Here is a 14601-nt window from a genome sequence, read left to right as displayed (position 1 = left end):
CACTAAGTTCTGTGATCTGCATAGTACATATTCTTTGTAGCAGGCACATTAACCCTCTGCACTCTGTGGATGAGAAGAGTGCCCATGTGAGTGCACGGTGAGCGATGCAATAGTATGAGAGTAGGGAAAGAGGAGTGACTGCAGGGTGAGTGAGGTGGCCATATGAATTTGGGTGTGGATATAAGTGCAGAGTGGGATGAATGAATGCATGGTTAATGATGGGCTTGTGTGAGCGAGTTGCAAATTGAGCAGTGAGGGGGCAGGTGAATGAGGTGTCACATGAGTGCAGGATGAGTGCAGATGAGTAGTGTGACTGCAGGCTGAGGTACAGGGTGAACAACTCAAGTGCATTGTTATTGCAGAGTGATCGCTATGAGTGCAGGGTGAGAGGGTGAATGATGTGAGTGCATGGTGATCAGTGTGAGTGCATTGTGATCGCTGTGAGTGCAGCGTGAGCGTGAAAGTTAAATGCGAGAATGAGAAGTGAGTTCTCTGAATGCAGGATGCATTTCCAGACACTTGAAGTAACTCAACATATTATTGACGGCGGTGTAGGGTTTAAGATATAAGTTAATCTATTGATATTATGACATTAATCAGGGATCGAGGGTGGAGGAAATAAATAATATGCTGATCTTGCTACACATTTCCAGTCCTATGGTTAGGGTTGGCTGCTGATTATTTTGATGTCCCAGACGGTACAAAAATAAGCAGTCACCTAAAGCTGTATATTTCAGCACTCATCTGTGCATACTGGGAACAGCAAATCTAAATAGAAATCACTTTTAATGGTGTTCTCGGACTGCCTCGATGATCCATGACTGATAATTAAAGGGAACACTCCAGCAGTGCCCAAGACCTCGACGAGCAACAGCAGCAGCCACCTGAAGTGCATCCTGCTCAACACCCGCTCAGTCCACAGACACGCCGTCGAGCTCTGGAACCTGCTCGACACCACAGCCCCAGACGTCGCCTTCCTCACGGAAACCTGGATGAATGCCTCCTCAGCGCCCGACATCGCCATCGCCATCCCGGATGGCTACAAGATCATCCGGAGGGACCGCGTCAACCAGACAGGAGGAGGCATCGCCATCATCCACAGGAACTCCATCCGCATCACGACCAACACCGACGACACCCTCGCACCCGCCGAGCACCTGCACTTCCAGATCCACATCAACCCCAAGACCACCCTCAGAGGCACCCTCATCTACAGACCCCCGGGACCACGCACACAATTCAGCGAGGACATCGCCGACGTCGTCAGCCCGCACGCCCTCCTCTCCGCTGACTACATCCTCCTCGGGGACCTCAACTTCCACCTGGAGAACAACAACGACCGCAACACCACCACCCTGCTGGACAACCTCGCCAACCTCGGACTCAAGCAACTGGTGACCACCCCCACCCACTACGCCGGACACACTCTCGACCCCGTCTTCTCCTCCAGCAAGGACATCTCCTTCAGCCACGCCACCGGACTCCACTGGACGGACCACAGCTGCATCCACTTCAGCTTCAAAAGGACCACAATCCACCACCAACAGCAAAAGGTTGCACGCAGAAGCTGGAACAAGATCACAGCCGACCAGCTTACAACTTCCCTGAGCAAGAACCCACCCACCAGCGCAACGAACCCCAGCCAAGCGGCCACCAACCTCACGAAGTGGATCAGCGACTGCGCAGACGACCTCGCCCCTCTGAGGACCCCGCCTAGCAGACCTGGCAGCAAGAAAGCCCCATGGTTCACCGACGAACTCAAGAACTCGAAGAAGAACTGCAGAGCCCTTGAGAGAGCCTGGCGCAGAGACCCAACACCGGACAACATGACTGCCCTCAAGCTCGCCACCCGAAAACACCACCAACTGATCCACACCACCAAGAAAACTGCTTTCAAGGAACGACTGGACAACAACGCACACAAAAGCAAGGAACTCTTCAACATCGTTAAAGAGCTCTCCAACCCCAACGCCGAAACAACGACATCACCCCTTCGCAAGACCTCTGCAACTCCCTCGCCTCCTACTTCCACAACAAGATCGCGGACATACACAACAGCTTCAGCACTCAACCGACGCACGCCACGACCGAACCACCGCCCCCCACCACCACCCTCCGCGCCTGGACCCCGATCAGCACCGAAGACACCGTCCGCACGATGAACTCCATCCACTCCGGATCTCCGACCGACCCTTGCCCTCACCACGTCTTCAACAAGGCCGACACTGTCATCGCACCCCACCTGCGGGACATCATCAACACCTCCTTCAACACCGCCACCTTCCCGGAGAACTGGAAGCACGCCGAACTCAGCGCCCTACTAAAGAAGCCTTTATTTACAACAAGGGGTGGTGATGGACAGAGTCTCTGAATTAAGCAGAGTACTCTCACCCAGTCAAGAGATCAGGGCTAGATCCAACACCGTTTTTTAGCTCATTGCACCATCCCAGTTTCAGAACCTGGCTGTATGCAAATTAGTCTGTCCCTGGCCCAGTGCATCATGGGAACAGGGCAGACCAGACTACAAAAGCCAATTCTTACACTGGGAAGGAAACAAGCTTAACTAAAGAAGCCATCAGCCGATCCCTCCGACCTCAAGAACTACCGACCCATCTCGCTGCTCCCGTTCCCCGCTAAAGTCATCGAGAAGACCGTCAACAAGCAGCTGGCCGCCTTCCTCGAGACGAACGGATCCCTCGACCTCTCGCAGTCTGGCTTCCGGGCCAACCACAGCACCGAGACCGCCCTGATCGCAGCCACCGATGACATCCGAGTTCTGCTCGACAACGGAGAAACAGCGGCCCTCATCCTCCTAGACCTCTCCGCGGCCTTCGACACTGTCTGCCACCGTACCCTAGTACAGCGCCTCAGCAACGTCGGAATCCAGGAGAAGGCACTGGAGTGGACCATCTCCTTCCTCTCCGGAAGGACACAGAGAGTCCGCCTCCCCCTGTTCAGATCAGAAGCCACCGAAGTCATCTGCGGCGTTCCTCAAGGCTCCTCGCTCAGCCCAACCCTCTTCAACGTCTACATGAGTCCCCTCGCAGCCATCGCACGCCAGCACAACCTCAACATCATCTCCTACGCCGACGACACCCAGCTGATCCTCTCCATCACCAACGACCCCGCCACCGCCAGAGCCAACCTACACGAAGGGATGAAAGAGGTAGCTGAATGGATGAAGAACAGCCGCCTGAAACTGAACTCGGACAAGACGGAAGTCCTCATCCTGGGATCCTCACCCTCCGCCTGGGACGACTCCTGGTGGCCCCCCGCCCTAGGCAGCGCACCCAAACCAACAGACCACGCACGCAACCTGGGCTTCATCCTGGACTCCTCCCTCTCCATGACCAGACAAGTCAACGCCGTCTCCTCGTCGTGCTTCAACATCCTACGCATGCTACGCAAGATCTTCCGGTGGATCCCCACCGAGACTAGGAAGATGGTCACCCAGGCCCTCGTCACCAGCCGACTGGACTACGGCAACTCCCTCTACGCCGGAACACCGCCAAACTCCAGAAGAGACTCCAGCGGATCCAGAACGCCTCAGCAAGACTCATCCTGGACATCCCCCGTCGCAACCACATCTCCGGACACCTGAGAGACCTGCACTGGCTCCCGGTCAACAAGAGAATCACCTTCCGTCTCCTCACCCACGCACACAAAGCCCTGCACAACCAAGGCCCAGGATACCTCAACAGCCGCCTCAATTTCTACGCTCCCAAACGCCAGGTTCGATCGACCGGCCACGCCCTCGCCGCCGTCCCCCGCATCCGAAGAGCCACCACAGGGGGAAGGTCCTTCTCCTACCTCGCCGCCAAGACCTGGAAATCCCTCCCGACCCATCTCCGCCGGACCCAGGACCACCTCGCCTTCAGGAAGCAGCTCAAGACCTGGCTGTTCGAGCAGTAGCGGAACCCCCCTCCCCAAGCGCCTTGAGACCCTTCGGGTGAGTAGCGCGCTATACAAATGCTTTGATTGATTGATTGAGAGACAGAAAAGTCACATTACGAATTTATTTATTTATGCGTTTTTATATAGCGCAGACTTTACCCGAAGGTGTCAGAGCGCTTCACAATAGGAACAGTAATGATACATGAGGAGAAAATTACAAGTGAACAAATTACAAAAGCAAGTTAAGTTACATGAGACAAAAGTGACAAAAAGAAACCTCGATGAACACCAAAATAAACCCCGCCCACCGCCGCATGACGTTGTCAGAAGGGGCAGGATGAGAAAAACATCCCAGGAACGCCCACGAGTCGCCTCGCAGGATGACGGACGCCTCTGTTTGCCAATGGCTAGCGTCCATTTATGGAGCTAGCCAATGGGAAACAGAGGCGGGACGAACATCCATACTGTAACTCAAAAGTTTTCGCCCTGGACGGAGCACTGCTTTGCAGTGCTCTCGCCAGGTCGAAACCTAAAAAACTAAGCCTCAGTAACCAGTTTTCAAAAGGTATGTAAATATGCAAATGGTCTTTAACGACCTGTGAAAAACTCAGGGGTGCCGGGCTGTGCTGGAGATAAGATTGCAGACACAACCCAGCGCAGCTCACAGCAGCTCGAACTGAGACACACTACGGGGGAGGAGGGGGGCTGAATCCCTGTAGTCAGATGGGCCCGGGCAGAAGTGTGATCGGGAATGCACGACCCCCTTTCCATCACTCCACGGCCCCCCTGGGGGTCGCGCCCCACACTTTGAAGACCCCTGATAGAGACAAAGGATTTCAACTTTTTGGAGAAAAGTGATGGCATTACTGTCTTCTAAGGAATAAAACACATTCTGCTGTATCTTACAAGCATATTGAAAGTCACAGCAGAGGTCTGTGATATTAGAAAAGAGCTCTGCCTCGTTCCTCGATATAGTCACGAAACTCCTCGGTGACAGCAAAAGGTACTTTATCCCATAATGCACCTTCACCCCAGTGGGCAACGTGCGACTGTGCAAACAAATAATATACAAGCCAAATCTTGTTAGTTGGCTACTTTCTCCCTAACCTTTTGAATCCAGCTCAGCTACTCCAAGATTTGTCCATAGATATAATGTGTACCGCACGCAGCGTTCTGGAGCTTTTTTTATTTTTTTTTTTTTATTTTTAAAAAGATTTTTTTTTAACCCATTTTTACAATGTACACCAAAATAGCACATAGACAATCAATATACGGAGAGAAAAGAAGAGTAAACAAACCCCAAAAAAGAGAAGAGCAAATCATGCAAATCAATCTCATAAAATAAAGTATTCAGTGACAAAAGGATCCAAAACAATACAAATACTCATATTCTAATTTGTTTTGATATTATCTGCATACAATAGTACAAACTAGTGCAAACCTATCCTGAGCGTTATTTTCTGACTTTTAATCCATTTCTACTCGCTCCCACCTTGAGCCTTGCTCTGCTTCCAGCGAGTTAGTGGTTGCCAAATTCTTTCCCCCAGCACTCTCGCCCTCCTACCCTTTCTTACGTAAATAGCTTTTTCCAGATTGTAAGTGGAAATCAATCTTGCTATCCAGAGTTCAAAAGTAGGGGGGACCTTGTCAAGCCATGCTCTCGCGATTCCAATTCGGTACACTGCTGTTGCCATAAACATAAATTCTATATGATGCTCCTCTATTTCGCCCGCGGTACCTAAGATTATAATACCATCTGTCAGCTTTTGTGTGATTCCCAACGAGTTTTCCAAGAAGTTCTCAATTGCCCCTTTTACTGTATGAAGTTGTGGGCATTGAGCGAACATGTGGACAATATCCGCCTCTGATGAGTTGCAGCGTGGGCATGTGATTCCATTGACCCCCCCCCATTGTGCAATTCTTGCTGGCGTGTGGTATAAAGAGTATATAGTTTTAAAATGCTGCGATTGTAATGTTGCAGAAGCTAAAACTGTATGGCCTAACTTCAAAGATGTCTGTAAGTCCTCCATGGAGGCACCCACCTTTTCCGCCCATTTAGTGGCAAATTTAACTATATCGTCGGTTTTTAATGTATACAATTCTGCATAGAGCTGTCTGATTGTGCATCTATCCGCCTTCTCTATGTACTCCATGATTCTATTAGATTCGAACCCTGTTGGTCCACCTCTTTTGTCTGCTAGATAACTTCTTAGCTGTAAATATTTAAAGAAATTGTTCCCACTTATGTCATATTTCCCCCTTAAGTCCTGAAATTGTCTAATTGTCCCCTCAATATCCATAAGATCTCCTATCTTTCTAATCCCTTTGTTATCCCATTCCTTCATAATTGAATCGCTGAATATTTCCCCTGGTAATGAATGATTATTATATAGTCGTGTGTAATGGTTATATCTGCCGAGCCCCAGCTTCTTTGCCACCCCTCGCCAGATTTTATAAACCGCTTGTAAAGTCTTGAACTTAGTATGTTTAAAATAATTATAATCCACTGTTTTCAGCAGGCCATTCTTGGCTTCATCCCCAATCAGTGCTCTATATACATTTGTGTCCTGCTCCACAGTACTCCCACCGCCTAACATCCCTTGTGCGTATTGCAGTGATGCTGCCCAATAGTAAAGTCTAAAGTCCGGAGCACCCCACCCTCCCTTCTCCCTTGGGAGAACCATGTACCGATACGCTCTTCTCGTCTTCCCTTGGGCCCAGATTAGCCTATTAAGTATTGCTTCCAGTTTCCGAAACCATGATTGTTCAAAAAATAATGGGATCGCTCTAAAAAAGTATAAAAATTTTGGGAAGGTGATCATCTTAATAACATTTATTCTCCCCATGAGCGTCAGGTGTAGGTTGTGAATCCTTTCGGTGTTCCTTTTAACTTTATCTAATAATGGGGTCATATTGATTTCTACTAATTTATCTAGGTCCGTGGTCACCTTTATCCCTAAATATGTAGCTACGGGGACAATTCTATTGTCTTGATGAATTGTATATTTATTTTGAACGATCTGGGTTTTGCCTTTATTAATTGAATATCCTGCAATCATGCCAAATTTCAAAGCCTCCTTCTCTATTTCAACTAGCGCCCTCCCTGGTTTTGGTGTTATAATGGCCACATCGTCTGCATAGGCGAATAGTTTGTACTCCCTCCCGTGCAATATCACTGGGTGGATACTCCTATTAGCCTCAAATTTTCTAAGCAGGGGATCTAAATATAAAGCAAACAGCAGTGGCGACGCTGGGCAGCCCTGCCTAGTCCCTCGTTTGATCTGAACTTCCTTCGTATAGTTTCTATTTATTCTTATCCTGGCTATTGGGTTTTCATAAAGAGCCTGAATTGCCTTAATGAATCCCTCTCCTATCCCGAACCATTTCATAACCCTCCATAAATAGTCCCACGAGACCCTGTCAAAAGCCTTCTCGGCGTCGAGAAATATGGCTGCGACAGGATCTCGCAGTACCTCAGCTGCATCCAGAATGGTTATCATCTGCCTAGTGTGATGTGTCGTGCCTTTTCCAGGAATGAATCCATGCTGTGCAATACTAACTAACCCTTCTATGATTTTACTAAGTCTTTGAGCTAATGATTTTGAGAAGATTTTTGTGTCTGCATTTAGGAGTGTGATTGGTCTGTAAGACCCTGGCTCCATTGGAGGCTTGTCTTTTTTGAGAATCACTATTATGTCTGCGCCTGCCCATGACCGTGGTATCGAGCACCCGTTTTGTGCCTGTCTAAAGGTTTCTAGCATATCCCCTCCCAATTGCTCCCAAAAGATTTTATAAAATTCTGCCGGGATCTGATCTGGTCCTGTGGCTTTCCCCCCCGGTAGATGACTTACGGCCTCCCTGATCTCCTGTAGTGTTAGTGGTAGATCTAATTCTTCCTTGGCTGCAGTGTCTAATATATCATGATGTATTCCCGCCAGATAGTCTGTGATTTCTCCATCCACATTTCCTATACCTGAATCGTATAGGTTACCGTAGTAGCTTCTAAAAACCTCCTGTATCTCCTCTGGAGTGTCAACCACGTTGCCTAGCCTATCTTTAATTTCTTTTATATCCCCTGCTGACAAGTTTTGTCGAGTGCGTATTGCTAATAAGTGTCCCACCCTTTCATTAAACTCATAGCATTTTTCCCTCTTTGCTAAATAGTTCCCTGCCGCCTTCTGAGCCAGATTTATCCCTGCCTCTGCTTTATTTATTTCTATTTCTAGAAGTATTTCCTCCAGTGGGTCTCGCTTGTGGATTGCTGTGATTAATCTTTCTTCTAGAGCCTCCAGTTCTCTCATCCTTTCCTCTGTCTTGATCCTCTCTTTCTTAGTTCTTTGCAATGTATAACTTAATGTTTCTCCCCTGATCCCAGCTTTGAATGCATCCCAAATCATATTAGTAGTGGCTGTGTTCCTATTCTCCGCCCAATATTGTGGTATCCATTCCTGCATATGTCTTATATAGCCTGGATCGCTTAATAAACCTCTCTCAAATGTCCAAGTGCTATTTTTACCCACGCTCCTAATGGACATTGGAATACTCAGCACTAGTGGATTGTGATCCGAGACCACTCTCGGTAGTTTTATTAATTTAGCATCTTTTATGATTGATCTAGAAATGAAAAAGAAATCTAGTCTGGCCACCATCTTATGCGGGGCTGAGTAAAATGTGCTCCCCGACCCAATTGGGTTGTTTTCCGCCCAGACGTCAACTAATGCATTATGCCGCGCCATATAATGTATGGCCTTACACGTTTTTTTCTTTCTACCATTGTACCCTCCCCTGTTCGACAGACTCATCCCATTTAGTCCATCAATGTTAAAATCCCCACAACAAATTATTGGTTCCACCCACAAGGCCAATTCTCCATCCAGCATTTCAAAAATATCTGGTTCATCCTCATTTGAGGCATAAACTGACACTATTGTGTAACAGCTCCCCTGTACATCCACCTCCACAATTACCCATCTTCCCTCCTGATCTTCTTTTTTCTTTTTAAGTTTTGCGACCCCTTTTTTAGCTAATATTGCCACTCCTCTTGTCTTTGTCTCTTGCTTTGAATGGGCAAGAATGTCAAACCCCATTTGTCCCAACAAGAAAATTTCTTTACCTGCAATATGTGTTTCCTGCAAGCATATTATCTCTGATCTAAGTGATCTCAGCAAAGCAGCGACTTTTTGTCTTTTATCCGCATTGTTCAACCCGCATACGTTCATGGAAATCACCCTTAACGCCATTTATAAATCACAACAATGTCCCTACTAAAATCACAAACTCTTCTACAATGACATACTCTTTTAATATTTGCCAACCAAATATTTACTGATGTTCTTTCCTCTCCAGTATATTCTTTCCTCCCTTTTCTCACTATTTGTGCTCTTATCCTACACCTTACAACCTTCCTTTTGCCCACCCACCCTCCCAGCGCCCCACCCTCAAGACTCCCACCCTCAGGACTCCCACCCTCCCCCCCATCACCCCTTCCACAGGCAAATAGGTCACACATGACCTATATGTGGCTGCTATGTCCTGTAGAGTCGCTCCCCTCTCCCTCCCCGATTACATATCCTGTCTTCCTTGCCCCACACCCTGTGTTGCCAACCTGTCTTACCGCTACCATTTAGGCCTTTATCTGTTTCCCCCTCTTCCCTTATTTTTCTCAGTAAGCTCTGTTAAGTATTCCCCGGCCTTTACCTCTGAAAAAAACATTCTCACATACCCCCCCACGATGGTCTTCAATTTTGCAGGAAACATTAAATAAGCCTCCGCTCCTTGCTGTTGGAAAGGTGTTATCATCTGCCTAAGTCGCCACCGTCTCTCTACCGTTACGTGGCAGAAATCGGGGCGAGCAAAGAAAGTTACTCCCTGGGCTGTTTTCTTGGCTTCTGGTCTCGCTTTTTCTATTATCTCTTGCCTTGCCAGGTAATTGCCGCAGAAGACCAACATGGCCCTAGGCTTGTTATCCTGTCTCTCATCTTTCCTCTTTTTGTTAACCAGTGGGAACCTGTGCGCACGTTGTACTTCTAGTTCCCATTGCCAAGGTACTTCAGGGAAGACCTCTTTCAACAATTTAATGACGAACCCCCTGGGATCCTGTCCTTCCACCCCTTCCTCCAGTCCAAGAAGTCTCACATTACTCCGTCTTTGCCGATTCTCGAAATCTTCGATTTTCCATTGCAGGTCCTCCGCCCTTTTAGTCTGTTCCATTTTAAATGCTTGCCAGTCAGTAATCTCGTCCTCGACTCTGCTAGTCCGTTCCTCAACAAGCCCCACTCTTTCTTCCACTTCCTGGTATTTTTTGTTCATTTTCCTTATTGAGGTTTGAATTTTCTTAGTGTCATGCCTGGCTCTTCTGCTCTCTGCCCTTGCCTCGGCCTGCATCTGTTTAAGAGTGTCAAACAGCGTGTCCATCGTGACATTTTGTGAGAATTCCGGGACCCCTCCTCCGTCCGCCCCGCTTCCCCCTGTTGGGGTTTCTTGGAAGGCGCTTGCAGTACCTGGTGCTGCAGCTGCATCTTGAGAGATGTTTATAGAGTGATTATCGAGGGTGTCGCCTAGCTCTTGGCCCTGATACTTTTTAGCGGCACTGCCATAGTCCCATAGCAATTTCCTGTTTGTACTAGATGCGGCTCTATCAATGCCTCTTTCTCTTCTTATCATAGTGCGCCTTTTTTCCCGCTGTGTATCTTTATTTATCTGACCGCTTGTCTTGGACCCTTCGGAATCAGACTCAGAACTTATTGAGAAGTCAGTAATGCTATCCTCCTCCTCATCTGTGCGCCGCGAGGAATCTGAGCCTTCAGTCCCAGTATAGAATTTTTCTGCCTCTGGGGTATGTATTCTCCTTCCTTTCCCACCTTTACCTCCTTTACCACCTTTAACAGCCCGACTTTCCACACTTCTCATACTTCCCCAGGTGGATTGCACTAGGGTATTGCTGTCCCCAGGCGTAGGCGCAATATCGATTTCTAGCAGCGCTTCCAGCATTTGCTCATTATTGTTAATGATATTTGACAGATCTCCTACCTCCTCCGGCTCTGGTATATCGGCGTCTGCAGCAGCGTCTGTCACAGTGTCTGTTACCGTGTCTGCTACTGCGTCTGAATCCTCTGGCGCTGACACGGAAAGCTTCCCGCTGAATGCGGCCCCTTCCTGCGCGCACGCCTGAGACGCCTGAGACTCTGGTTGCTCGGCAACCACCGTGCTTGCGTCCTCGCGGTTACAGCGTTCAGCTTCCGCGCTCAGCTCTCCGCCCGGGGCCGATGTGACTTCCGTGATGAGAATCGACGGCTGCATCCTGGCTGCAAAAGCCTCCGTGACTGTAGGCTGCCGACGATCTTTGCCAGGTACACTGTTTACTTGCTTCGTGACCCCGCTGTCCGATTGACGGCGCTTCTGCAGCTGTTGTTCCTTTGATACTGCGGCTCCCGCCTGGAGCGCACTCTTAGGTTCAGACTTTTCTTTTTCTTTTTCCTTGGCATGTCTTTCCGTCTTTTCTCCTTTCTTGGGCTGTGTTCTCTGGGTGGCACCAGTTGCTGCAGCGGTCCTTCTGCTTGGCGCTGTTGATTTAGGGATCGCCCCTGTGCGCTGTGCCATCCCTTTCAGTATAGCAAAACCTTGGCGAATCGATCTCGTCAGTTTCACTTCAAGAAACCCCCGTAGGATTATCAGTACTTTCCTTAGTACTTCGGGTCTTTCCTTGCTTCTCTTACTGCTGCTAGTTATCAGGGAGAACAGCATATCTCTTCATCTCCTCATCTCAGCAAGTCTTTCCGTACACGATGCAGGAGAGGGAGAGGGGGTAGGTGCGACTACCTCCTACAGCAGCCTAGCGGCCATCTTGCCCATCATGAGCTGCTCGCGTTCTGGAGCTTTTAACCGCATGCGTGCTAGCTGTTTTCCCGCTGCGCGCTGCGTTTTGAAAAAACCTGCGTTACATGACGAGCTCAGCTCGTCATCAGCGTAGGGCAGGTTACGCTCATGACGAGCTGAGCTCGTCATGAGCGCCGAAGGGGTTAAACTAATGTAGAATGGTTCATGTTGCCTTTCGTTTATGTGTAATATTTGTATAATTGGGTTAGATGGTTGTTGCTTAAATCACCAGTTGCAGACCATGTTCAGGGTAGGACTCAGTTTCGAGTTTCAGTGAGAATATTCAAACTTTTAATCAATCTAAACATACTTGAAGTAGAATTTACTGCATCTAACAACATATTTTGTGTTTTGTTCTTCAGGTCTTATAAACAAGCACAAAAATGTTCACGGCAATGCCCCTGCCCATTTGCCATCTACAACACATACGTGGAGGAACCCAGCACTGTCAACTTACAAGTCACAGGGGATGTCACATGCTGGGCCATCTCAGAGAGATAACCAGCAACAGCACCAGCAGCACGAGCCGCTACTGCAGCCTCCACTCCAGCAGCAGAATACACTGCAACAGCAACAGTTCCAGCAGCTACAGACAAAGCAACAGACGACACAACAGAAGAAGCCACCACAACTTCTGCCACTAAAGGCCCAGCAACAGAAACCAATGCCACACCAGCCACAAGTGCTGCAGCGGAAGCTGCCACATCAGCCGAAACCAACAGAGCAGAAGCAGCAGGTAGATCAACAACAAAACCTACACCAAAAACCACCTCTGTTTCAGTTGCCACTACAACACCAGCAGCAGAAATTACTGCAGTCTCAGCAGCATCAGCAGCAGGATTTGCGTAATCCAAGAAACGCCTGGAGGAAAAAGTACTCTTTGGTGAACAAACCTCAAGTAGCTGCTATTCCCCCAGGAGGCGTGAATGTGCCCAGCGCTTCCTCCAGCACCTTAAATAGTCAAGACCTTGGTCAGAAGCCTGACCCAAAGATAATCCTCCCTAAGAGGTCCGAGACTTTAACTGTGAAGAAGGAACTATGCTCTGAAATAAACCAGTCTGTTTGGACTAGCTCTGCTTTGAATAAACAAACAACTGCTGTACAGACAGCACAGAAGGTTCTCTCCATGGTCAACCCAGGGACTTCTGTTCCTCGAACCATTGTGACCAGGACCCAAACTGCTATCAGAGAAGAAGAAGGAAAGCAACGGACCCCTAGTTCTCGAACTGTTGTGACCAGGATCCAAACTGCCGGCAGTGAAGGACAAGTAAAGCCAGGGACCCCAATTTCTCGAACTGTTGTGACCAGGACCCCAACTGTTGGCAGAGAAGAGCAAGGAAAGCCTTCTCCCAGATCTGTGCTTCTATCGAAGCGACTAAGCCCGGTTGAAGCGGAAGGCCAAAGGAAACAAACTCATCTGAAACAGCAGTCAGAGACCAGCATCTCTTCAACTTCATTGGTAAAGGTCACAAGGTCAGGGAACAGTGCAACTAAGTGGACTTCTGAACTAAGCAGAACTCGCAGTGAAAGTGCTTTGGCTTTATCGAACAAACTACAAAAATCTTTACCTGCACAAGAGCTGCGATGGACACCTCCAGGTGGGAAACCAGCCACCCTGGTTCTGTCGCCACAAAAAGCGGGAAGCTGTGGAGATCTCATGGCGCACAGCAACCCCACTCTGATCGCTGCTCCTGCTACCACTGTTAACCCTCTGAAAAGGAGACTGGTAACAGCTCATAAGATTTTCAGTCCCCAGAAAAGTGTTACCCCCACACCCTCTGGAAAGGTATTCAAATGTAGGAAAACTAAATACACCTGGGTGGCGAACTCAGTGCGAAGCACCCGGACAGTAAGAAAATCGTCAAGTCCAAAAACTCCTGAAAGTGCCAAAAAGACCCCTGTTGGTGGTCAGAAGACACTTACACCAAAGGTGTCGCCAAAAGGCGATGCGAACGCAAAGTCAAAGAAAACCACTACACCTCCAAGAGGCGGGGCATCTGGCAACAAGTACAGGTGGAAAGCAGCCACTGCTGTGCAGTCCTCCATACCGTCCAAATCCAAGTTCAGGTGGCACGCTGAGGGTCAGCGTGGGCGTGGTGGATCTATTCTGCATGTGCCTGAGAAGTCGCCTGCTTCTAGCTTTACCAAATCATTTGGTGATTCTGCACATCCTGGATACAAAGTGAAAAGTCGCACTAAAATCATCCGTAGGAAAAGCTTTACCAGGTATGTTATGGTTGGAAAGGCATTTGTTTGTATTTAGGCAATGAATAGAGCACAGTCCTGACTGCTGACAAATATATCTAGGACTGCAGTGTGCTAGACTGAATTCCACACACAGGAGAACAGCATGTCCCTTCAGACTTCCATTTTACAGAGTTAGATGTAGGTATAACTAAAGAAACTGTTAGGAGTTCAAAAGCACGTTGGTGCTAAGACCGCTGTATGCACAACAGAGATGTGGCATATGGAACATATGGTGGGTAGGAGTTTAGAGAGAGGGACTGTGGTACCTATGTTTATATCAGTATGTCTCTTATGGTGGTTAAACACTGTATAGAAGTAAGTCTGCGTCTGTAACGTGAAAGTTTGAATGCAGAATTGGGAGGCTGAAGGAAATCAATCCCATCCGAGTAGGATAAAGTAGAGGGAACGATAGGAAGCACAAACACGATGCCATAAGAAGAGAATGCAGCAAAAGGTGAGAGGTGCCTACTAAGAATATGTTTAGGAGTGGACTGTGGAAGAAAGGACTGCCTGGGTGCGTATTAAAATCTTGAAAGTAAAGCAAAGGGGAGTGAATAGCATCTCGAGGATAGCTAGGAGACTGCT

The 14601-nt window shown here is 48.4% G+C and overlaps 1 protein-coding gene across 1 annotated transcript in view; it reads left to right on the top strand.

The window, feature by feature from the left end:
* The window catches only part of ZC3H3 (zinc finger CCCH-type containing 3), a 1704695-nt gene that overhangs the window by 31392 nt on the left and 1658702 nt on the right, over positions 1 to 14601 (top strand). Inside the window, exon 2 of the mRNA XM_078686633.1 lies at positions 12132 to 13995. Within this exon, the coding sequence (XP_078542759.1) occupies positions 12132 to 13995 (1864 nt within the window). The remainder of the gene's footprint in view (positions 1 to 12131; positions 13996 to 14601) is intronic.

This window comes from Lissotriton helveticus, chromosome 4_1, assembly GCF_964261635.1.
Source record: "Lissotriton helveticus chromosome 4_1, aLisHel1.1, whole genome shotgun sequence".
NCBI lineage: Eukaryota > Metazoa > Chordata > Amphibia > Caudata > Salamandridae > Lissotriton > Lissotriton helveticus.
Note: the sequence above shows the minus strand (reverse complement) of the source record. Positions and strands in the feature narration are given on the sequence as shown.